The sequence below is a fragment of the Uloborus diversus genome, chromosome 1 (assembly GCF_026930045.1).
Source record: "Uloborus diversus isolate 005 chromosome 1, Udiv.v.3.1, whole genome shotgun sequence".
Taxonomy (NCBI): Eukaryota; Metazoa; Arthropoda; class Arachnida; order Araneae; family Uloboridae; genus Uloborus; species Uloborus diversus.
The window spans coordinates 241,223,661-241,248,588 of record NC_072731.1 but is presented as its reverse complement, the minus strand read 5'-3'; the positions used below and the strand labels follow the sequence as shown (position 1 = coordinate 241,248,588).

The 24,928-nt window shown below is 32.2% G+C and overlaps 1 protein-coding gene across 1 annotated transcript in view; it reads right to left on the bottom strand.

Annotated features, from left to right (window-relative positions):
- The window catches only part of LOC129226095 (visual pigment-like receptor peropsin), a 125,934-nt gene extending 102,563 nt beyond the window's left edge, over positions 1-23,371 (bottom strand). Inside the window, 1 exon segment of the mRNA XM_054860693.1 lies at positions 23,180-23,371. Within this exon segment, the coding sequence (XP_054716668.1) occupies positions 23,180-23,312 (133 nt within the window). The 5' untranslated portion in view covers positions 23,313-23,371.
- Between the last annotated feature and the right edge of the window lie 1,557 nt (positions 23,372-24,928).

Below are 24,928 nucleotides of genomic sequence, written 5' to 3'. Positions count from 1 at the left end.
TCTAACATTACACGCTGATTGACTGCTGTTTCGTTTTAACAGACGATCGAGTAAAGCTCAATCATTTAAATTTCAACTGATGCAATTTCGGTGTCTTCCTAATTTCGCCGACACAACCCTTCCCCCCTGTTTTTCAGTATCAATAATATATTTTCTGATACATTAAAAGGAGATTGTTTGTACTACAGATTCTGAGTTTTTCTCGCAACAAAATCTTTTCAGCTTTCCCTTTTAATCCTTCTTTCGTTACTTATTGTTTGTTCCTTGCAGCTGTCAAATGGTCGATAGAGGTTCTATTTTATTTTGAAATTTAATAGAGATCTCCTATGCTATTCTTATTCTAACTGAGATCTATACGCAGATTAGAAATTCATCTACGATCACTTTATAGCGTCAACCTGGTAGCAGTATTGCGTTAATTTAAAACGCTCAAAAGGCACCAAATCTTAGTTACGATTTTAAGCATGATCTAAGCATTCATAAATATGCAACAGAAAGTTCTGGGATAGCTAAAATATACTATTTTAGTGTTTAGTAAAAATTAAAAGTGGCAAGCATATTTATTTTGCATCAGGAAGTAGTTACTATTTTCTTAAGATTCATCAGAAAGTCCTTCTAAATAGGTTAGCTAAACCTGGTATAAAGTATCCTTAAGTTTGATATGACTTAAAGAATAAGCATTAATAACTAGTATATCTATGAATTTAAAGCTAATTAGCATTCCATTAATATGCAGAAGTAATTACAATAACAAATGCATACAATTTGAAAGAATTATGTCAAAAATTAATTAAATAAAAAAATGAAAAACATTATTCTAACATGCGAAAAAAATTAGACGATACGATTAATTACTAGACGCGCGATTTTTTCCTTTAATAATTTTCATTTCGTGAATTTCATTTATCGCGTTTGCAATAAAAGCAATGGATCGTGTGTCACGCTACCTACCAATCACAAAGTAAATACAGACACTCGGACGTCAGCCTCGGAATCGTAAAAGAAATTTCTATTAAATTCCAAAATTAAATAAAACCTCTATCGACCGTTTGACAGCTCCATTAACAAATATTAATTAACGAAAGAAGGATCAAAAGGAAAAGCTGAAAAAATTTTGTCGCCGGAAAAACCCCAGAATCTGTACTACAAACAATCCCCTTTTAATGTATCAAAAAAAGTTATTGAAACTGAAAAACACGGGGCGTATCGGCGAAACTAGGGAGACAATGAAATAGCATCAGTTGAAATTTAAATGATTGAGTTTTTCTCGATCGTCAGTGAAAACGAAACGGCAGTCAATCAGCGTGTAATGTTAGACTGCGATATGGCTGGAAAAGCCTTAGAATATATTTATTGCATTGAACTCAGAGCAACAATAAAGTCGTTACATAAATTCAAAACTCTATAAATTAGCAGACATCATATACATACCCTTTGTTAATATATTACGGGATACAAAACCTTAGCGAAATAACTTAATAATTAACGAAGTTGGAAATATAAGCATATCACCAGCATTTAGAATGCATTAGCAGTATTGATACAAATTTTGCTGGCACGAGAGCTCTTTAATTAGTAAATGCATATATGCAATATCCTATAGTAGAGAAAATGGTGAAAAGGAGATAAGTAATTCACAAAACGTCGCTTCGATCAAATGCGGAAGAAATAGTTGCCATATTTGCTTCAAAATGTTTCAGCACTACTTAACTAGCGGAGAAAGAAATCACCATGCATTGGGCTTATGAGATAACGGAGAAATAAAAGATCTTATAAGGTAAAAGAACACATTCTTATTTCAGGGCAAAATGTCATTGTTAAATAAATTATGCAATACTATGCTTCTAATTAAATTTAGTGTTACAAAGTATTAATAACTTTTTAGTTGTTATTCGATGCAGTTTTCGGGAGACAAATAAATATGCATTGCATTAAACTTTTTCACTCGTTTTATGATTTTGTGGAGAACAAATACATTTCTGTCATGTATATTTTATAATTTGGAACTTTTACAGGATTTTCTCCAACATGGATAGCAGAAAAAATAACGTCATTAAATTTCATTTTTTAAAAACATTTCATTTATTTTACTTTTGTTTTCGGTAGACAAATAAATATGCATTAAATCTTCTCCCTCGTTTTATGATTTTGTGATGAACATGTACATTTTTGTCATGCATATTTTATAATTTAGAACTTTCTCAGGATTTTGTCCAACATGTATAACAGAAAAAATAACGTAATTTAATTTAATTTTTTAAAAAACATTTTTTTTTTAAATTTTGTTTTCGGAAGACAAATAAATATGCATTAAATCTTCTCGCTCGTTTTATGATTTGTAGAGAACAAATACATATTTTTCATGGAACTTTTCCTAGGATTTTGTCAACATATATAACAGAAAAAATTACGTAATAAAATTTCATTTTTTAAAAAACATTCAACTAAAAATAATTTAAGTATTTCACCAGTTAAAATTTTGTTCACCAGGATAAATGACAACAGGAAGGTAGTATAATACCGAGGGAAGGTAAAGCGCAGTATCTGTGGAAATGGGTTTTTGAGATATTTTATGAAACGCGTCTTTTATGCATCAAACAATAGGGTCTACTAACAATAGGGGAATGAAAGAATTTGACGGTTTTTTCTTGCTTTATTTTCAAAAGAAACAAAATTAACAATCTTGTACTATAAAGCTAAAGTGCAATAGATGACAAAAAAGGAAAAAAGAAAAAAATGCAGATACTTCCCACGGCAGTTTCATTAAACATCCTAATATATATAATAACGAATTCACTGATCGAGTAATGCTCCTGACGTCATCAACAATGAAACTCGAACCACGGCATGATAATTGGATAATATTTTTTGGTAATGTTTGACATGCAGGGAAATGCTTTCTATTGACAAGGCTTAACTGGATCCGGTAACTTAACTATTTTACTTAAGAAAAGAAAAAGTGGACAACAATGAGCGCTATCTACTGGAACTTAAGGTTCAGTTCCACTGGAGTTAGGGTTAAAATTTCAACTATTAAAATATCATCAAACAGGCAATTGTTTCGTTCAAATGTAGAAGCAAATTTCACCCGTCATACCTTGACGGGCGACTTTCTAGTTGTTTAATATTTTAACTTGAAAATAGCTAAAATACTTCTGTGAATACTAAAAAACACATTTATAAGCTTTTCAAGTTTTTTTTTTTTATTTAATCGAGTAGTGAAGTTCCGAAGATATTTTACTAAAAACTATTAAATGTTTATTTGTTTTTTTAATGATTCTAAATGCATATATATATGAATCTTTACTTAACAATTTATCTAATTACCTGTAACCAGTTTTATTCATAGAGCAAGTTGACTACATTTAAAATAATCATATTTTCCTCGTAAATCAGTACTTTAAATTACCAACTACAATATGTTTACGCTTCTTGTTGCATTAAATGCTCATCAAGACTTCCTACTAATGCAATAAAGGAGACTTATCTTATACATATAAAATCTGAGTATCTATCTATCTATCTATGTCCAAGATTCTTCTCCCGAACGACAGTGAACTGACCATCGAACCAGGTATCGATGGATTCGTCATCTTCCCGTCTTCATGTTTGGCTATTTAACATAATCCTCCGATAATAATTAGCGGAGATATCAATTAAAAATTATTAATTATGACTCTTAGATTTCAAAATAAAATCCATATTTTTCGAAGGCTTTCCTCCATTCAAATTATTATTCAGTGCTTCAACTCAACTTTCCGGATGAACGCTTTTATTAAAATTTACAGCGTGAAGAAAATCATTGAGATGAAAGATCTGTTGCCATTTTTTTTTTCTCGAATATGAACAGGTAAAATTCTTGTTTTTGTTTTGAGGCTTTTCGTGTAATCAGGGGATTTAAAATGTTTACTTTTTGGGGTTTTCCGCAATCTGCCGCAAAATTTCAGTGACTTTTTTTTTGGTTCAAGCCTGAGTGTTGAACTCGCGTCACTTGATATAACTTTTATTTTCGAGGTGGACCGTGCAAAGCCGGGCGACGCAGCTAGTATTTTTATAACAGTTGCAAAACGGAACATGTACGTTTTGTATTCAAATTTAAAAAATGAAATCCATTCTTCTATCATTGTAGTTGTCCATAAAGTATATCCTAAGCTTAGCTCAAAACATACAGAAATACAATTTTTATCGAAATACAACACCCCCATTGGAAAAACTTTTTCGGTTCTGCATCAGATTTTTGTAGGGTTGAAATAAAAAACAAAGCACCAACCCCGTGAATGAATATCCCAACCCAGTGGGAAAACGCAGCATTTTAGCCATTTTCATTTTGTAAATGTATAGAAAGAAGTTACTACTGCCAATTTATTTGAGAAACAACTTTTAACACCTTGTTTTTTGAAAGAATTACAAGCTCTTTAATCAATGATCTGTCTACTCTATTGTGAGGCTCTGAGAAGTTGAGCTCCAACTCTGACAATGTTTACCACTGTTTCCAAAAATAAGGAGGGGTAATTGGCGCTAAGTTGAGTTAAGAAACTTTCTTAGTAGTTCTCGAAAAATATTCTAACTAAAATCCGAGCCAATAATACGTCTCTTTTTCACTAAGCTCCCCTTAAACAGGTAAACATAGTCAAGGTCACAGCTCAACTAGCCAGAGGTGCACAATACCTTTAATTAGTTGCTTTAATCGCACTCCGAGTAAAGTTCATTCATCCTAAAACCAACAACACTCTCCAAGCAAGTAATAAAAAGAAAATGTTCAGAAACAGATTATGGTCCTTCGTAGTTTGTTATCGGATTACTTAGTCAACACTTAATTCGTTTCGTAAATTAGCATAATGAATTACGTTTTAACTACTGGATGGAAACTAAAGTTGTTACCATTCAAGTACAGTTAATAAATGATAGACTTCATTCAGTTGAGACTTTACAACATGTAAAACTAAGAGTATTAAAAGTCTGATTGTAAATGGGGTGGTTAGCTTCAGATCACGTCATTCTATTTTTGAATAGTGTACAGGATAGACAAAAAGTATTTCGATCTTTGCCTGCGTACTTTCAAAAGTGATTATGAATTGATTCCTTTTTGTGCTTTCAAAAGGAATCAATTTTCGTTTGAATATTCCTTGATGTTCACATCATTTTGTTTCCATTTTTAAATTCGCTGTAAAAAATAATTGAAGAACTCGGGGCAAGAATGCTATATGCTATATGATGTGAATTTTTCATTCGGCCAGTTTCAACTTATAACAATATTACTTCTAAACTTATAGCTTATACACGTTTTGTTTTCTTTTTACACGTTTTCGTTGGTATATTTTTACCTTTTGTTCGGCTAGCAGTCATATTTTGTTGTTAAGTTTTTGTTTAATTAACTCATATTGTACTTTTATTCTAAGCTTAGATCAACGGGGCATCAACACCAATTACAAACTTTTTAATACTAATTTGAAGAACTCCAGAAATTTTTCAGTTTTAAGTATCGTTTATTACTAAAAACTAGTTTCGTCAGAGGAAAATTCTATCAAAAATGTTGGCTGTATGAAAAATGTAATGCTGTTACGAAATTCACAAAATTCATTTAGAACGATTGCTAACAATTTTCCTCAATCACCTTTTATGAGAAGCCTTATAAAAGATCAAAAACAACTGAAACCTTAAAAAGATTTTCCAACTTCGTTCGACTTTTGCATTAGTTTTAAGCATTGAACTTCAGGTCGCCTTGATAACATTACAATAGATCATAAATATTGTTTTAATTAAATGATTATTTGTTTTGCAAAAATGGCCAAAAATTATGGCCAAAAAACAGGAAAACGCGCCTTATTAGTGCCTCAAATATGACAATTGATTTTCATCCTTCTCATTGAAGTAAATATAGAATTTTGGTTATGTTTTTGAGTGTATCAAATGTGGTTTAACATCTTTTCAAACTGATAATGAAGACCTTTTTTTTTAAAGTTTTATTGTACCGTTTTAGCGTTTCTTGGAGTTGACCTTATTGGGGTTCTTCGTTCCTAATAACGCCAACGAGTCTTTTTTTTTTTTTTTGTCAAACTGCTGGAAAACATAATGAGTACTTTATATTTTCATATGGAATGATATTTTTCATATTTTTTGAGAGTTATTTGATGAATGAACAAATTTGGATCTGCATGAATCATAAATGAGCAAAATATTAGGCTCTGGAGCTTCGAATGGCAATAATTGGCGACCTTATCTTCGTATTATTTTAAATAAAGAAAAAATATCATTCAATAGTTGTTTTGCAAATGAGCACATTGTACAAGTTGAAATCGAGAGTAACCTTTTTCCGGTCTCCAAAAATTTATATTTAAGTATTTTCTTTTAACCGGAAATTTTGATTTGTTGAAGGTGGAGCAGTCGCAGTTAATTCGGTTAATCGAGGTTCTACTGTAGCTTTTTAAGTTATATCAAAAGTAACTATAAAAGTTGATGCGTTTTTGCCACTCTGTGTTATGTAGTTACAAGCGAAAGACAACAAATTCATCATTTTATTCAGAAAAAGAAGGAGTAATTCCTAACATTTTGTGGAACGTAGTATTAGAGTACTAAAACCCAGTTTTATTAAATTAGTATGCGTCTATCGTCGAAGATTCTGAAAGGAAATAGCCTACTTTAAGCTCATAAACAAACTCAAAGTTTCCCTGGAGAAAATTAATATTTTGTCATTAGAAAAGATGGAAATGAGATCCAGAGGATTAAGAAATATCCGCTTCTAAGACTTAACGGAAATTATGAGCCAAGTAATAGTTTTATGGGGCTTCTTCGTAAGAGAAACGCAATTTTCTTTAATTGATTTCAAAGAGTTATTTATTAGTCGCAAAAGATTTTAAAATTTGCAAGGAAGCGTTGCTGACGGAGTGTTTTATTGAGATTTTTTTCAAAATATTGCAAAAAACCGTCCTTGATTTAAAAAAACTATACTTTTGACTAAAGATCAAAATTAACGGTCGCCACTCGCCATTTCAAAGAGTTATTTATTAGTCGCAGAAGATTTTAAAGTTTGCAACGAAGGGTTACTGACGGAGTGTTTTATTGAGTTTCTTTTCAAAATATTGCAAAAACTCGTCCTTGATTTAAAAAAAAAAAAAATTATACTTTGGAGTAAAAATCAAAATTAACGGTCGCCACTCGCCATTTCAAAGAGTTATTTATTAGTTGCAAAAGATTTTAAAGTTTGCAAAGAAGGATTGCTGACGGTGTGTTTTATTGAGTTTATTTTTAAAGTATTGCAAAAACCCGTCCTTGTTAAAAAAAAACTATACTTTTACTCATTAATTAGTTATCTAAGCCTTTATTCAAATTGATAAGTTTTTAGGTTTTAGTAGCAATTTAATACGTTTTTTTTTTTTAATTTGGGTATTTTTTGACTTACAGAAAAAAAATAACATTATATAGTAGTAATAATTATAAATAGATAAGATAGAAATGAAAAAGGTAATAATAAAAAAGTTGCTTAATCAACTCACATTTTTTTATTTTCCTGGCTAATACATGAGATTAAATGGAGATACAACATGAATTTAACTGGAATTTGAAAAGAAAATGAATTCAATTTGTTTCAAAACAAATATAATCCAAATTGTTTTCATCCGTAAATAATCAGACAATGCTGCTACTTTTAAAAAAATAACAAGCATGAAATTGTACATCAATGCTATTCGAATGAAAATTAATTAATTTGGAAAAAATAAGTGGGCAGAGAGTGAAATTTTTCTTGTCTCTCCTGTTAAAAAAATGGATTGAACTTGTTTCGGTATAGTAAATGCCTCAAGTGTTATCTTTTTCCCAATATTGGTATATCATAAAATTATTTTTGATTTACAATACAAAAAAGAAAGTTGATTTGAAATTGATTTGTTGATTATTAAACTATGAGTGTTTTTACTTCCTTTTACAAGAAAGGAAGTATTGTATTCGCGAAAAAAATTTCACCCAAAAATCGACCTTAATTTCCATTTTTCTCACCCCCGAATGAATGTTGAGTTTTTTTTCGACCCGATCGCACGTGGTTATATGCCTAGGAACGTACAGACACCCGAAATATCCATTTTGACGATCCCCGAGTTAATTACAACGTGTTCTCTCGTGACGTCTGTATGTACGTATGTATGTGCGTATGTGTGTATGTATGTCGCATAACTCAAGAACGGAATGTCCTAGAAAATTCAAAATTGGTACGTAGACTCCGAGTGGGGTCTAGTTGTGCATCTTCTTTTTTGGTTGCATTCGTATGCTCCAAAGGGGTTTTTTTGCCCCTTTTTGGGGGGAAATTATTGTTAATTTCGATGTAAACTCAAGTGGTATGGAAATGTTCGACAGGTTCGATAGTGCAATTGTGGTTCAGTGGATAACGTTCGATAGTCGATAACAGCACAATTAGAATTTTATTCACGGACACAATCATTACACAACATAAAATATCATTTGAGTGAAGAGATGCACAAATCTTATTTCGATCTTCCTCGTTCGAGGCCAACTGTTCGAATGACAATAAAACTTACTCCAGCGCCCTCTTCAGGCAAACTTACCGAGATTTTCCACAAGTGGTGTTATAATTTGGTGGACACTTGGCGATATATCGCCAGTCTTTTTGTCGCCAAGTTCTGTCACCAACTTGGCGATTTTTTTTTTTTTTTTTTTTGGAGCAATCACGATTGTTTATTGTTCTCATTTGACCGTTTTTGGTGTCCGTGCCTTTTTCAACTTGGACCAGAAGCCTTTGCAGTACCACCGCCCACCGTCCTCTGCTGGCGGCGCGGCTGCTCCGGTTTTGAACTATCCGCTTCTCCTGGTCGGAGGCGTCCATGTCCTACACACACGCACGTTCACACACATACACTCACACACGCCTACGTGCATGCACACAGGTCTACACACACACACACAACTATGCCGCCCAGGAGGAGAGGCAGACTTGGGGGGGGGGGGGGGACAGGAGCCGTTTCTAGAAACAATAACTCCAATGAGTAGGGTCCTGTCTCAGTTCGTGATTGCGAAACATATAATTTAAATTCAGAATTCAAATTAATTTTCTTTTTTTAAATCTGGTTTCAATTTACCACTGTGTGTGATATTTAGAGAGTAAACTATTGAATGATATTAAAACTGCCAATAATGAAAAAATGACATTAAATCGGAGTAAAAGGAAGTCATGTGATGCACACGTCAGCTCGTTTTTTTTTTTTTTTTTTTTCTTTTTTTAATAAAGCAATCAAGAAAAGCAACATTTCCTTTTAAATACGCTTTGAAGCTTTTTTGCCGGTTTTCTTCCTAAAATAAAAATTAAAAACCTTTTTATCCAGAAATATATTCTTAATTGTATTAACCGTCCAGAGTTTTAAAATTACGGTTTAATTCACTTTTCCTTTCCCGGAAACGAGTTTTAGCATATTTCAATCATTACTCGCAAAAAATGTAAAGCTTTTTAACAATCGCAAGCAGATATTGTTTTAACTTACCTTCGTCATTTAATCTCATCATGAACATCGTTAATAAAAATTTCAGAGGAAGATATTTGTTTTATGCTCATGCAAGTTTAGCATTTCAAAAGCTGGGGAAAAAATTTTTCTTATTGCCTCATCATTTTTCTGCTCTGTTAATGGAACATATTTTTCTTCACAAATGTAACACAACTTTTCAAAAGTAATTTTCTGGTTCAATCCTTAATCTTACTTACGATTTGTAATATTTATGAGATGAATATAAAATGCGTAATTCCGTAAAAGTTTTATATTACATATTAATAGAGAGAACATATCGAGGTTTTAAAAAAATTACGAGCATACAAGTCCATTTCAAATGTATAAATTTTAAGAAGTGGAGTAGCACAAATTTCACGTCAATACACATATATTTCAAAGAAAAAATTTTATGTATGGCATTAATAATCTTTGTTGTAGAGAAATGTGGAGCAAAGGGAAATTGTGTGTGTGTAAAGATAGTTTCCTTTTTTATTTTTTTCAAAATAAACTAATTGACAATTTACTCTTTAAAATACACAAAGAAAAAATTGTATTTTATAATGAAAAACTTAAACATTATTTTTCATTTTTGGCAGTAACTTTGCAGTATCTTCAAAAATAAGTGGATTCTTTCTTCTTCACGGGGCAAAGGTAAAAATAAAACATTTCTGTAATTTTGATTACAGAAAACATTTTTCACTAAATGCTCGAAAAAATATACTTATGAATGCATAAATGAGCAAATGATGATACAATAAATGCATAGTTTAATTAATTAACTAATTAAAATATCAGAAAAATGAGTAAATAAAATAGCGAAAGAATAAGAAAGTAAGAGAATAAGAGAATAAATAAGTAAATATTAATAAATGAATGAATGTGCAATAAATCATCTAATACGCAAATGATTTAATTAATTAATGAAGAATTGAACGAAATGAACTATTTAACTTTGCTCCATTCACTTTTTCCGCGTTCAGTTGACATAAAATTAAACTATGTCCAATGTTAACTGAATAGGTACTGCACCGAATATTAGTAGATCTCAATTAATACTGAAAATAATCATTAAAAAATCTTTAGAATATTATAATAACAAAGAGAAGAAAAACAGTTTCGAAAGAACGAATATTTAACGATTCAAAATATGTTTGCTGATTTGGTATAGCAAAAACGTTTTTCGGGGAATTAGTTTTGTCATGTTCATTTTAATTTTATTAATTTTTGAATCAACTGATTTTTTTTTTTTTTTTTGCATTTAATTTTATTTATCTTTACTTTTTTTGAATTATTATTTAACATGTTTTATACAAATAAAATTTCGTTGTTTTTACAACTATGGGCTCTTGCATGATTTCCGCAGTATATTTCACTCAACATTTCCACACATGGAAAAAAATAACAATAAAAGTTTGGAAGCTACACAGGGCAAAATTTGACCTCTCTCTCTTTTTTTTTCTGCAGACAATAAAAGTTACCGAGTACCAAGCGGCTGTTATAAGCCGTTTGAGTTGTTCCAAAATTTAAGCCTTTAATCTACGCGTGTCAAAAAGATTGTACTCATTTTTACTTCCTTTTACAAAAAAGGAAGTATTGTATTCGCGAAAAAAATTTCACTCAAAAATCGACCTTAATTTCCATTTTGCTCACCCCCGAATGAATGTTGAGTATTTTTTCGACTCTACCACACGTGGATAACTAAGAACGTACAGACACGCGAAATATCCATTTTCATGATTCCCGAGTTAATTACAACGAGTTTTCTCGTGACGTCTGTATGTACGTACGTATGTATGTCGCATAACTCAAGAACGGTTTGTCCTAGAAAGTTGAAATTTGGTACGTAGACTCCTAGTGGGGTCTACTTGTGCACCTCCCCTTTTGGTTGCATTCGGTTGTTTCTAACGGGGTCTTTTGCCCCTTTTTTTGGGGGGGGGGGGAAATCATTGTTAATTTCGACGTGAACTCAAGTGTTGTTACAATTTGGCGGACAATTTTCGATTTATCGCCAGTCTTTTGGTCGCCAACTTGGCGACAAATTTGGCGATTTTTTATTTTTTTTTTTATCTGGTTTTAATTTGACCACTGTTGGTGATATTTAGAGAGTAAACTATTGACTCACATCAAAATTGCCAATAATGGGAAAATGACATTAAATTGGAGTAAAAGGAAGTCATCTGATGCACACATCATCTCGTTTCCCTTAGCGTACATATTTACCTGAATCAATGCATTAGCGCTCATATAAGGTCACCGTAAGCTCTTGATTTATTATATCACCGTATACTCTATTTTTGTTTTCTTTGTGGGGTACCTGAAACACGTGATCTACCTATAACTTTCATTGACTCTCAGCAATAATTGTTTTTGGAAGTGCGAGTGAACTCCATAATCTGTCCAATACATACGCGAACTGAGGCCATAAAAAATTTATTTTGCAAAATGTAGTCCACATCGATTTTTGACTTTTGTTGCTATGCACTTATCCAATCTCCTTTTCCACTCTTTAAAGCACCTTTGGAAGCCCTCAGCAGTTAGGCTCTTTAGTTGTCTCGTCCGTTTCTCGCTTTATTGAGTCCAAATCTTTCCAGTGATGTCCTCTCGTCGCATTTTGGCATTTTGGGAATAGGAACAAGTCGCAGGGTGCAAGATCTGGCGAATAAGGAGGATGATCAGGGATTGCGATTGAATCTTTCGCCAGAAACTGGTGAACAATCAATGCTGAATATGCTGGTGCATTGTCATGGTGAAGGCACATGATCTCTCAAGCTCTAATTGATTTACTGCTCCATGATTTTACAATTTCCATTTTCGAAGAACAGTAAAACAAGGACAACAGAAACTAACATACCTTGCAACATACGCGCAGCTTGGTGATCTGCCAAGCCCTGACAGCTTATTGGGCGTCAGGCAACTATCACCGACAGTTAGCGGGACTATAATCCGCATCATGGCGGCAAGATTGTATGAGTTCGCGTATTTATTGGACAGACTACATACATGCCGTTTTCCAATGGATTCGCAAAGCAACCTATGGCGCTAGGAAGCTCTTTTTGAAATCAATAAATCTTTTCTCACTTTTGTTGATTTGTTTTTGTTTTTTTTTCTTTCTTTTCGCAAAAGCTATTAACGAACGTTGTGTTAATGTTTACAGCAGAAAAACGTCTTTACTGCACATTAATGATTTCATTATTATTTTTCAAGATTTCAAAAGTTTTATTTTTATTTATTTATCAGTTTTTTTTTTTTTTTTAATACGTTTCATTTAATATTACAACTTGGCACATTTCTTACTGCATAGATAATTTGTTTTTTAATGCTCGCTTCATAAATCATGATATGACCTTTAAAATATTCCAACTTATTAGTGGTCTTTTCGAACGATATAATAAAAATATTAAAAGATAGATTACAATTTACACAAACATTAACTTTTAAAAACGCGAAGTAATACACAACAGAACGTTGAAATTCGAAAAGAGATAACAAATCTTTAAAAAATAACGAAGGGTTTTTTCAAACTTCAATCCTTGATTACAAAGATTTTAGTTTCACAAAAAATTTTTTCCCTTTGTGTGTGTATGCGTCTTTTCGACATTTTTTAAACGTTTATACACGCACCTTTAAATAATTTTCAATGAAGCTAGCAATGAAAAAAAATAAAATAGCTTCCATTTTGAATATTTCTTTGCAATTATATAAATGTTTAAAACACATGCTTTTTCGTCCAATATTAAATATATTTTGAATATTTTTTAGCAGTAATTTTAAAAAAATAATTAATTATATTCATAATAATTTGTTCTTATAATAGTCTTAAAAAAGAGAGATAGAGATAAAGAAAAAAACGTAAATGGAAAAGAAAATATGAGGCAGTGAGAAGCACAGGGATGTAAGTGCCAAAATTAAAAATTTGGAGATAACCAGTACAAATGGTAGGTGCCTCTTCTCTGTCTTGGGGTAAGAGATAGTACTAGTAGCCCTGGTAGGTGCTTTTATACAGCATAATTTAGAAAAACCTTTCAACGAAAGCCTACCTAGGACGTTATCTTTAAACGAGTTTCACTCAAAACTTGAAAATGTTCACTTACATCCCTTTGCTTCTCACTGCCTCATGTAATTTAATTAACGATTTTAATTTAGAGTGCGGCGCCTGTAGATAATAACATCAGTGTAAAAAGAATCAAAATAGAAAATCTAGGTAAGAAAAGTTACACAAAAGCTGCTACTGTAATTGCACATTTAAATGTCTTAATGTTTCTTTTATCACAATCCTACTTTTTTTCTGCTCAAATATATATATTATTTAATGTTTAATTCTATTTTCGGTAAAAAAAACATATTAATAACGCTTTTTCAAGCAGGTTTCATTTTTTCTTTTTTGTATAAATGCTAAAAGTAATACAATATTTTTAACTAAAGAGATTTAAAAAAGAAATTTAAGAAATTTAGTTTAAACTACGCTAATTAACGAATATGTGTTCTAAAACAGCATCAACTAGTTAACTCTTTCAATTAAGAGTAAATGCGTTAAATAACTTCTTAAGAGTTAGTTTTGTCTTAATTAAATGGAAAGAAAATTTTATTTGTAAAATAGTAGCATTTTAAAGTTTAAGAATAAAAATAAAATTCGATTAAAAATGAAAAATGACATACCGCTACTTTAAAAAAAATGGTCTTTTAGTTCCCAAGCGAAAAAAAGAATATCGAATCAGAAATGAAATAAACGTTTCACAAGTTTTTAAGGGGGGAAAATACCATCTCCCCGTGAAAGAAAATAAAGGAATTTTTTTTTTTTTCGCTCAGCAGATTGAGTATTTGTTCATAGATTTTATTGTCTCCAAAAGTTTTTTCTTTTTTTTCGCTTGTCTATAGTAAATAAGCTCTACAATAGTGCTGAATTTAAATAAACATATTAATCTGTACAATTTTGCTGCTTCAAAAAATTCCTTCACTCAAAGTGTTTGTTTCTTCATGTTTTATTTTCTTATATATATTTCTAACATTACACAGAGGATAATATTTAACTAGTTAATAAAATTGAATGCGTTAACGCAAAATTCACTTTTTTTATACTTGTAAATTATTTTAATTTGTATAGTTGAAAATCGCAGTTATAAATCATAAATAACTATGTATGTTATTATTGTTATTGCGTGTTTTTGTGCTAAAATTGAGGCTAGCACACTGATCTCAGATTACCATACCAAGTTCTAATAAAGATAAACGCCGGAAATCAAAATGTACTGTTTCGAAAAAGTTTTATTCATCAGATTTTGGCAATTTTACGTGCCCTAATTCACAAATTTCTCCGAAATCCTGTTTTTTTTTTCCTAGTTTCGAGCTTCAATTTAAATGGGAGAAAAACTTATTGTGAATGAAATTCGTAAAAAAAAACACTGTTATTACGAAAGTCATTCTCAAACGGGCGCATCTTTAACTTATTTAATTCGATAACATCAAAAAAAGTTGATGATGTGTAATGTTTTGTTCACATTAAAAAGGAAATCAAAAAGAAATGAAAATCGCTTTTAAATTGTAAGAGCAATAAAAGTGTTTTTAAAAAAGCCGATTGATTTTGTAAGGAAAAGTAATACCACAACATGCGTTAGGGAATCAGAGCCAGAAAAAGTGGAAAGTTCCAAGTAAGAATGATATTTTTAAATTTGGGAAAAATAAATAAATTAAAACATCTATGGAAAATAAATCAATTAAAATTGATATTACAAGGAGGGGACGGTTACATATGCATCTTGAGCTAACTACACATAAAATACGTTCTTAATTTATATTTGTATTTTAATGCAGAAGGTGATAAAAGCTAAAGTCCCGGATCCAAAAGGGCTCTTATTTAACAACTCTTCGGAAAAGACTTGATATTTCACCAGAGCAGTCGTGCGGCCATGAGAATTTGTTTAGTTAAGAAGAAAAAATAGTTCGAAAATGTGCCGATAGATTGCGCTGTCAAGACGAACACGGAAATGTTGTTTATCAAAAGGCTACAATATATTTCAAAGGTTAATGAACAATTAGTATAGCGAAGAAGTGACAGGAGAGAACGGTGAGCTTAATGAAACAAGTGCCTTATGGATGAATTTAGCAGTTTATTGGCTCTCTCAGCTTCAATAAGATGACATCTGCCTCCAGCTCAGTTACTCACTATTCCGGATTGAGGAGTTCTGATAAGAAATGCAGTCTCTCGATGTGATAACTGTGCTGTCTGGTATATTGCACGTGCCTTATGAGGTGGTAACTTACTACTTAATACCAAGCTTTGCCTTCAATTCACGAGTCGAACCGCACCATGTTGCGACCACTCGCTGGAGAGATAAATTCACTTTATCTACCAGCTTGTTGGCAATCTCAGATTCAATGAGATGACACCTGTCTCCAGCTTGGTTATTCATTATTCCAGACTGAAGAGTTCTAATAAAAACGAAACTGCAGTCTTTGGATGTGATAACTGGACTATCTGGTATATCGCTTGTAGTTCTGGGCCTTAGCCCTTAGGGGCGGCAACGTTAGGGGCCTTAGCGGCCCACCGGCTTAGGGGCCGTGACTTACTGCTAAACGTATTAATTGTTCGATATGCCCTCCACCTTGTTCCGCTACTAACATAGCTTTTTTTCAGCTATGTTATAGATAGTAATCTCCAATATTTATGACCCTTATGACTTCAAAGTAACTATGGATGACAAACATTCAACGAAAACTAACATATTGTTGAACGCAAAGGAGGTGTATTGCCACTTTCGGACCAATCTGTTCGTTTAATGAAAGGAATTTCTTCCAATTGGAAGATGGAAATTAAGGATGCTGTTTTTTCTTTACCAGGTAAATGAAAACCCATTAAGGATGCTGTTCAGCTAAATGAAAATCCAATCAGTATTCCACTCCCAGGAAATGTGAATGCTTCGGAACTCGTTTAAACAGGACAATAAAAATTCCACTTATTCGAAATGAAATGAGTTTGCGATGGACTTTAAAACTTCTTTGATAGATCAAGAAAAATAATTCCCTTGAGAACCGTTTTTTGTTGAGAAAGAAAGTACTTTAAGTTCAGCTAAGGTATTGTACAAATAGTTAAGGTGTTCTATAAATCTTTTGTTCGTAAGAAATGCACCCGTAAATAAAGATGTCATACTCATTACCGCGCGATTCGGGTTTTCATTTAGTCGACAGTTAAGAAAATTTAGATAGTAAAGAATAAAAAACTCATACATTGTAAAAGAAATTCTAAGACCTTACTAGTAACTTCCATGGAACGTTTCGGGATTTCACCGGTTTTCACCAATTTCTTGCGAAAATATTTTTTACAGTGTACACTGAGAAAAAGTTTTTAAAAATGAGTACATTAATGCTTTCAAATTTTCTTGAAACCTTTTGTTTCATATATGAGTACCCATGTTTCCAAATAGTGCACTGAATTATTTCATTGTCAAAAATGAGTACATAATTCGGTTAATACTCAATTTTAAATTTATTACATATTCTAAAATGCACACAAATACCTCAAAAATGAGCACTTATTTATTCGAGTATTTGAATGTTTCAAATTTGAGTACACATAGCCGGAGTCATTTTGACTCTGCGATATGTTTAAATTTGAGTACTTTTCCGTCATTTTTGAAATTGTGGTTTTTAGAGTGTAGCAAGTCTGCTTTCGAGGACCTCCATGGCCGAGTGGCCATGCGGACCTGCGCACAGTACACGAGGTCATGGGTTCGATTCCCACCGGTTTCTTGGATGATATTTCTTTTCTTTGTGCTGTTTTAAAATAAATCTGTTAAATATTTCCCGCTTCGCGTCTTGCAAGTTAATGAACAAAAATTCTTAAAATATATCGTTGTTCTGTGTTCTCTTAGGCAAAAACCGCTTAAAACGCAGCCCTCCTTATATTGAGTATTCGAATGCTTCCGTATAAAATTTGAAGTCCGAAAGAAATTTGTTTCTAATTCGCAATTCGAGAGCTTGAATTCGCTATCTCGTGAAGTATTTTTAAGAAAATATTCTTAAGAAACTACCTAAGAAATAGACACATTCCGTCCTACTTTTTCCTTTTCTAGTAAAACATACTCTTCAAACCATTTTCGCTGTAACGTAATTCAAAAAGAAATAGAAAAGACAAAACCCCATTAACACGATGGCAAGTTACTGGCATTCACGAAGCTTAAAAGCTGGTTATAAATAACAACTTCTATATTTGTCATACCTCTTTCAGTCGCCATCAGCAGCATCTCCTGTTAGTTTACTATAACGCTGTATTTCATGTATTTCTGCTTTAGCCCTGGCTATTGGGCGGTAATTTACTGAATATATAACGGGGTTGTTTCCTTCAGTCAAAAGTAGTACTTTTAGTCATTGAAATGGCTAGAATGAGCAAAAAAAAAAAAATAACATGGACCCAGAAAATACTTTTATTTTCCCAACAATTTTTTTCTTTTTAATTATTTTTTTAAAAGGTCCGATTTTTCGAACAAGGTGGTCTTGATGACGTTACAAATGATGCACTTTGTCGCATCTTTCTACTACTTTTCCCCGTAATGATAATCAAGCAGCGAGTTAAAATTGCACTCTACGCTTGCTATCCAACACATCGTTGCCAATACACGTGAGTAACGATGCGAATTAAATATTTTGCTCTGTGAATGGCAACACTGAATGTCATTTCATCATTTGTGATGTCATCGGCAGAAGCCGTAAACAATGAAAGCGTTCCGATTTAAGTATTTTTTTTTTTGAACATTAAACGTAAACAAATTTATCAAAAGTGGTCAGATCCTATGTTTTTAAACATGCTCTTTCAGAAAAAAATACTTTTAAAATTTTGGAAACGACCCCATTGCGGATAGCATAAATCTCCAGCAAAACACCGTATTAAGATTAAGATTACTGAAACCTGTTTCAAAATTGCAGAAAACTCCTAATGCAGTGCAACAACAATGAAATAAAGTGAAATAGTAAGTTTTAACCGCGCGTTATAATTTCGTATTTTCACTGGCAATTTGCCTTGCTCTCCTGTTCTTAACGACAGCTAAAATCCACGTGAGAATGTCCTTTTAAGCTTTTATTGACAATCCGCAACAGAGAAGAAACTTTAAAAAGAGCTCCCCCCCCCCAGCTTGTGATCAGGGGATTAGATTCATTCTCAATACAAATACAATCATCCGCGGCGTAACCTTGAGACACTATTTCTTTATTTTAAATTTCTCCACTCATATTTCAATAGTTTTTTTTATTTGTTGGTGTAAAACAGCAGAAAAACTCCTAACATTTTGTATAGTTAACCAAAGTTAAGTATTAATTATTATTAAATTCATTTAAAATTAACTATTAGCCTGGTTTAAAGTTATCCTCAATTTAGGGTCACCCTTTGAGCCACGTTAAAAGTATGATGCAGAATTAATTATTTTATTAAAAGCAGTGCATATTAAAAGCAGTAAAAATAATTATTTTAATAAAAGTTGTGTTATTTTAAAGTAGCAAAATTAATTATTTTAATAAAAGCTCTGCAACTGTCAAGCAGAAAAAAAAAATTTTTAATAAAAGCCGTGCCATTTAAAAGCAGAAAAATTGATTATTTTAATAAAAGCAGTGCAAATTTTAAAGCATCAAAATTAATTATTTTAATTAAAGCAGTGCAATTGTAAAGCATCAAAGTATTATTATTGTTATTATTATTTTATATATTTGAAATCTCCTCTTTGTTACTTTACAAAATTTCAAGGTTTCTATCGTTTATGATATTTCTATAAATTGTTACAATGTTAGAAGAGCATTTTTACCAATTTAAAAAATAGCTTCCAAACAGTCTCTTTAGAATTATTGAAAGGTATAAGGAGCTATGTATAATATTGCCAACTTTAAAAAAAAAAAAAAATGATGTGTGGAAAACTTACTTCATAACCTAAACTGGATACAACAGCACTGAACCTTCTCGGTTTTTTTTTTCTTTTAATTTTAAATCACATATAGTAGAACGCCAAAAATTTATATAGTATTGTTACAAATTCTGTAAATAGTAATTATTGTAGTAACGTAGCCTGTAAATAGTTTCCCGTAATGAATATACAACCCCTATAAATTCGGCTAAAGTATACGACCCCCTATTTCTTTTTTTTTTGTTCATTGATAAAATTTGATAACGGTCTACTATTTTCCAGAAGCGTTTGGAATCTTGTGAAATATTTGAGAGATTTCTTTCGATGTTTATAAAAGCGTCCCGCGTGATAAAAAGTTAATTTCGATTGAGAATTCGAACTGAGAGCGTATTTGCTCTGTTTATTGCGAGGCATTTCGCAGTGTTGTTTTTCGTATTTGGGAGTAAATACGTGTGTAACCGTTGAGTTTACGGTGTGGTGTGATATTTGCTTAATTGCTGATGATTAATTTAGCAGTTGTTGACGATCTTTCCTGTACATAGTGTAAATAACTTCTCTGTGTTTTTAATCAAGAACTGTGTCGTCCTTTTCAAGAAAGTTGGGAGTCTCGCCGGATCCGTTACAGTATAATTGGGATCGTGGGTAGTTCGCATTTTCGAATTGTTTGGATTCAAAAATGACCAAGAAAATTGCGTTTAGGAAAACAGTATGCCATTTAATCAAATAAAGTGGTTATACAATATGCATGAACATAACACACTGTACAATGCAGTTGCACATATTGTAATTATATTTTCGAACAATTATTTCACTCCCAATGTTTGCTGAACATAAGGGAAAATATGTACAGTACTGTATGTACTCGTTGAAGAACTATTATAAGGTAATTAAAAATTATAAAGAAAGAAAATTGGGAGAACTTTCGGAAATTACGACATCTCGCAAGTTGAATTACTTACTGTAAGGAAACTTTAACTCATTTTGAAATGTCTCTGGGTTTTGACTGAGAAAGTTTTAAAATGTGCGTTCGAATTTTTGACGTTATGAATTATTGAAATTCGGATTTTCGAGCGTGCTAAAGGATTTGAAGTAGCGCAAAGTTAACCATGTTTAAACTTGAATGATTATCCGAAAGACTACTTATTGTTATTTATTTACGATCAATGTTTTTTAATATATATAAAATTTGTTTTAAGAGATGGAAAACACTTCTCGAAAAAACATGGAAGTAAAGTAAAATCTACATTAGTATACTGAAAATAAAAAATCGGAATTTAAAAGAAGACACATTTCATTAGAAACTCAGTGCAACTGAAAAACATTACAACAATGCAAAAATTATACAAACCTCACCCACATGGTATTAATAAATACCTTTGTGCTGAACAGTAAAGAAAGACAAAACAACGTTAGAAGAAGCACAAATTTGTAAATTACAGCAGACACGTGGTTCGGCGTTAAAGGGAACGCCTTTTTCAATGCAAAAAAAAAAAAAAGAGCTTCGGATGTCTTTTCATCCATAAGTGCATTGAAAAAGGCGTTCCCTGTAACGCCGAAACACGTGTCTGCTGTAATTTACAAATTTGTGCTTCTTCTAACGTTGTTTTGTCTTTCTTTACTCACCCACATGTTTCGAGGCTGCAAAAGGCCTATTTTTACAATGCCAAAAATGGCACGAATTTTCATCCGTACAATATTTTTTCTTTTAAGCATTTAAAAAAGGGCTGTTAGAAGTCTCGAAATTAATGCGATGCTTATTGCTATTTTCCTAATTTTATTTAACACTGGTAATTTTTTTTTCCTTTTTCTCACAAAGGTAAACATTTTATTTACATTTAATGAAAACGTTATGTGTTTGAAGAACATTTATGGTGAAACTAAAAGGCACACAGTTTCGTGTTTGATATTCTTTTCCGTAAAATTTATTAGACACATAGTGCCGGTATGTTTTTCCGTAAAATCAAATCCACTATAACAGAATTTGTTTATGAAGGGTTCAAGATTTGATATTTAATTTCGACTGCTAGAAAAGGGCATTAGATTTACAAAAGATTTACACAAACAAGATTTACAATTAATTTATGCTGTTTTCATGCCATTTTGATTTCTGAACATGTGAATATATAAGGGTATTGCAGGGGTTTTTTTTTCAAGGCCTGAAAATATTCCTCGACATTCTGAGTGAAGTGATCAATTCCATAGAAAAAAACTTTCTAATTTTTTCCAGATGGAAAATAGGAGGGATAGAAAAGTTGGGAACTATTTTGATTTTTTAACAGTTAGAATGTTTGACACATTGAATTTAAAATTTTGTTTTAAAAACATACAAATGTAACTTTCTTTCCTTCGAATTTAAATTACCTTTTCTCCCCTTTTTCTCCAATCCTAAATTTTTATTTAAGTTATAAAGCGTGAAAATCCGCTTGTAGGGGCGTCAATTTTTTTTTCTATGTTTATACACTCACACACACACACATATTTACAAATGTGTGTAATAAAAATGTGATATTATTGCCCTTTCATTTTTAATCGAATTATTCATTGCCAAAAGAGAAAAATAGGATGCATTTTGATTAATTCTAGAATGCATATATAGAATATATCTTTAACTTCCACAGTTCCGGCATCACGTATAGGACACATTAACAAAAAATGCCGCAAGGTAAATGAAATTTGTCAATGTTGGATAGCATTAGTTAAATTTCTTGTTAGTAGACGACAATACTAAAAAAAGGTATCTCATTGACAGACTTGTATTCATAGTTTGTTGACAGTCAAATGAAAATAGTCTTTTCTGAAGGAAAAAATAATATATATTCAAGTGCATCGGCAAGTATCCCTATTTTTAGTTACCTTTATATTAGAAAATTATTAATCATTCCGATGAGTTCCTTAAATATTGTATTTTATAATGTAAGATTATCCATCACGCACTCAAACCTAGCTTCTAATGTTCTAGAACACCATTATTTTAGTACCACTCTTTTAGGAGAAAATTAATTTTCTCAAAATTAAATTTTTCGATAATTTTTTGAACATTTACTGTATTTTTCTATAGTAGAATCAATTAATACAAAAAAAATTTAAATTTATCACTCAAAGTTGGTTTTGGGTTTGAGAAATTCAACTGTAAATACAGTCAAGCACCGTTTACACCTTTTTGAAGATACTTTATGAAAAAAAGGGTATAAAGGGAAAAACGTATAATAGGTGTACGTTAATAGGTCTGCAATTACCAATTTAAGAACGTATAAATGATAAAAATGTTTTAAAGAGAAACGGTGCTTCACTGTATTGTATACAAAACACAGTGAAATCCCGTTACGACGAATTTAAAAATGTTTTAAAGAGAAACGGTGCTTCACTGTATTGTATACAAAACACAGTGAAATCCCGTTACGACGAATTTAAAAATGTTTTAAAGAGAAACGGTGCTTCACTGTATTGTATACAAAACACAGTGAAATCCCGTTACGACGAATTTAAAAATGTTTGAAAGAGAAACGGTGCTTCACTGTATTGTATACAAAACACAGTGAAATCCCGTTACGACGAATTTAAAAATGTTTTAAAGAGAAACGGTGCTTCACTGTATTGTATACAAAACACAGTGAAATCCCGTTACGACGAATTTAAAGCGACCGAAGATTTTGCTCCTTGTAACGAAAGTTTCGTTGTAATTGAATTCATGCATGTAATAAGAATACAATCGGGACAAACAATGTATTTCATTGAAACGGACATTTCGTTGCATTGGAATTCGTTGTAACGGGGTTCCACTCTACAGTTATCTTAAAAGTTCCCACTTACCGACGAGAATAAGATAGGATCCCACAAACACGTGCGTTGAGGATGGAAAAAGGTAAGGATAACGCGAAGAGCTCACATCTTGATCCAAATTGGGAGAAATACCCCCCAAGATCGTCGATCCATTGTCATCCATTCTCGGGGCAGCATATAGAACGGCAGATAAGAGGTATCCTTCCGGTGTTCTTTTGTTCGTTGCGGGAAGAACTTGTGGCCTCCGCGAAAACGGAGGAAGTGATGAGCGGTCCCTCCTCAGATCGGACTACTTAACTCTGCCAGCGGAAGGGTTGCCAAGTATCCCTCTTTTGGCGCCAATAATTACGAGGGAGAGATGCACGGGGGATATTGAACTTTTACGTAATATGAACTTTTATCCTGTTACTCATGTGACAGTTATTGTGAATAATTCATTTGTGTAAGAGAAAAATTCAATCAATAAATTCGCCTCAAAATTTTGGATGAACTGAATTTAAGCACAAGAGGAGGGGCGCTGTTCACAAATTATGTCATGTTTTGAAGAAAAGGGGGGGGGGGGTGCTTAGGAAAGTGTTACACTTTGTCGTAAGGGGGAGAGAATGGGTAAAAAGAAGTGTGACACCTCGCATTTTTTCGTAAATGTTTATGAAAGTAAGCGTGACATTTGATAAAGAGGGGCGGGGGTCAAATATATTGAAAAAAGGGTGACATTGTGGACAGCCCCTAAGTGCCCTTAATCAATGATGTTCCTATCACGGGCGTCATATGGGGCGGTAATTTGTGATGACCCCTTCCCTTCAAATAAAAAAGCTTTTAATATTTTATGTGAAAATGAAGTTCATGCAATTTTTAAAAACAAATTTTATTTCTGCAACCGAAGTTTATATGAAAACACAAGCATAAATCTACTTCAGAGCCGGAAGGTCGTAAATCACATCATGATAATTTTACAGGAGAAAGGAAAACGTTTTTTCTGGCTCTTGCGAAGGATGGGACGCATGCTCTTTTAACCCACCTAAAAGATTGAAAAGGTTTTTTTTTAATTTTATTTTTTATTTTTTTTTAAAGAATTACGTTCGCATGGCTCGATGCGGAGTAGGCTTTTACATACAATGCCTTAATAAACGGAAAATCGCATTTTTTAGACTTAAGGGGTCTAAGGACACTTAACCTTAAAAATTTTCGACTTTCTAGAAAATAATATATGAGGCAGTGAGAAGCAAAGGGATGTAAGTAGCAAAATTAAAAATTTGAAGACAACCAGTACAAATGGCAAGTGAACCCCTCCTCTATCTTGGGGAAAGAGATGGTACTAGTAGCCCTGGTAGTTGCTGATATACAGCATGATCTTTACTAATAATAAAGCTGAAAGTCTCTTTGTCCGGAGGATGTCTGGATGTCTGGATGTCTGTAGGATATCTGTAGGATGTCTGTGACGCGCATAGCGCCTAGACCGTTCTGCCGATTTGCATGAAATTTGGCACAAAGGTAGTATGTAGCATGGGGGTGTGCACCTCGAAGCGATTTTTCGAAAATTCGATTTTGTTCTTTTTCTATTCCAATTTTAAGAAAAAAATTTCTATTCCAATTTTAAGAAAAAAATATCATAAGATGGACGAATAAATTACGAAATTATCATAACGTGGAACCGTAACATGGGCACAAGCCAATTGGCGAGATACGAAATGATCATAACGTGGAACCGTAACGTGGGCACAAGCCAATTGGCGAGAAAATTCACTACACATCATTTGTAAATATACAGGCGAATCAAAA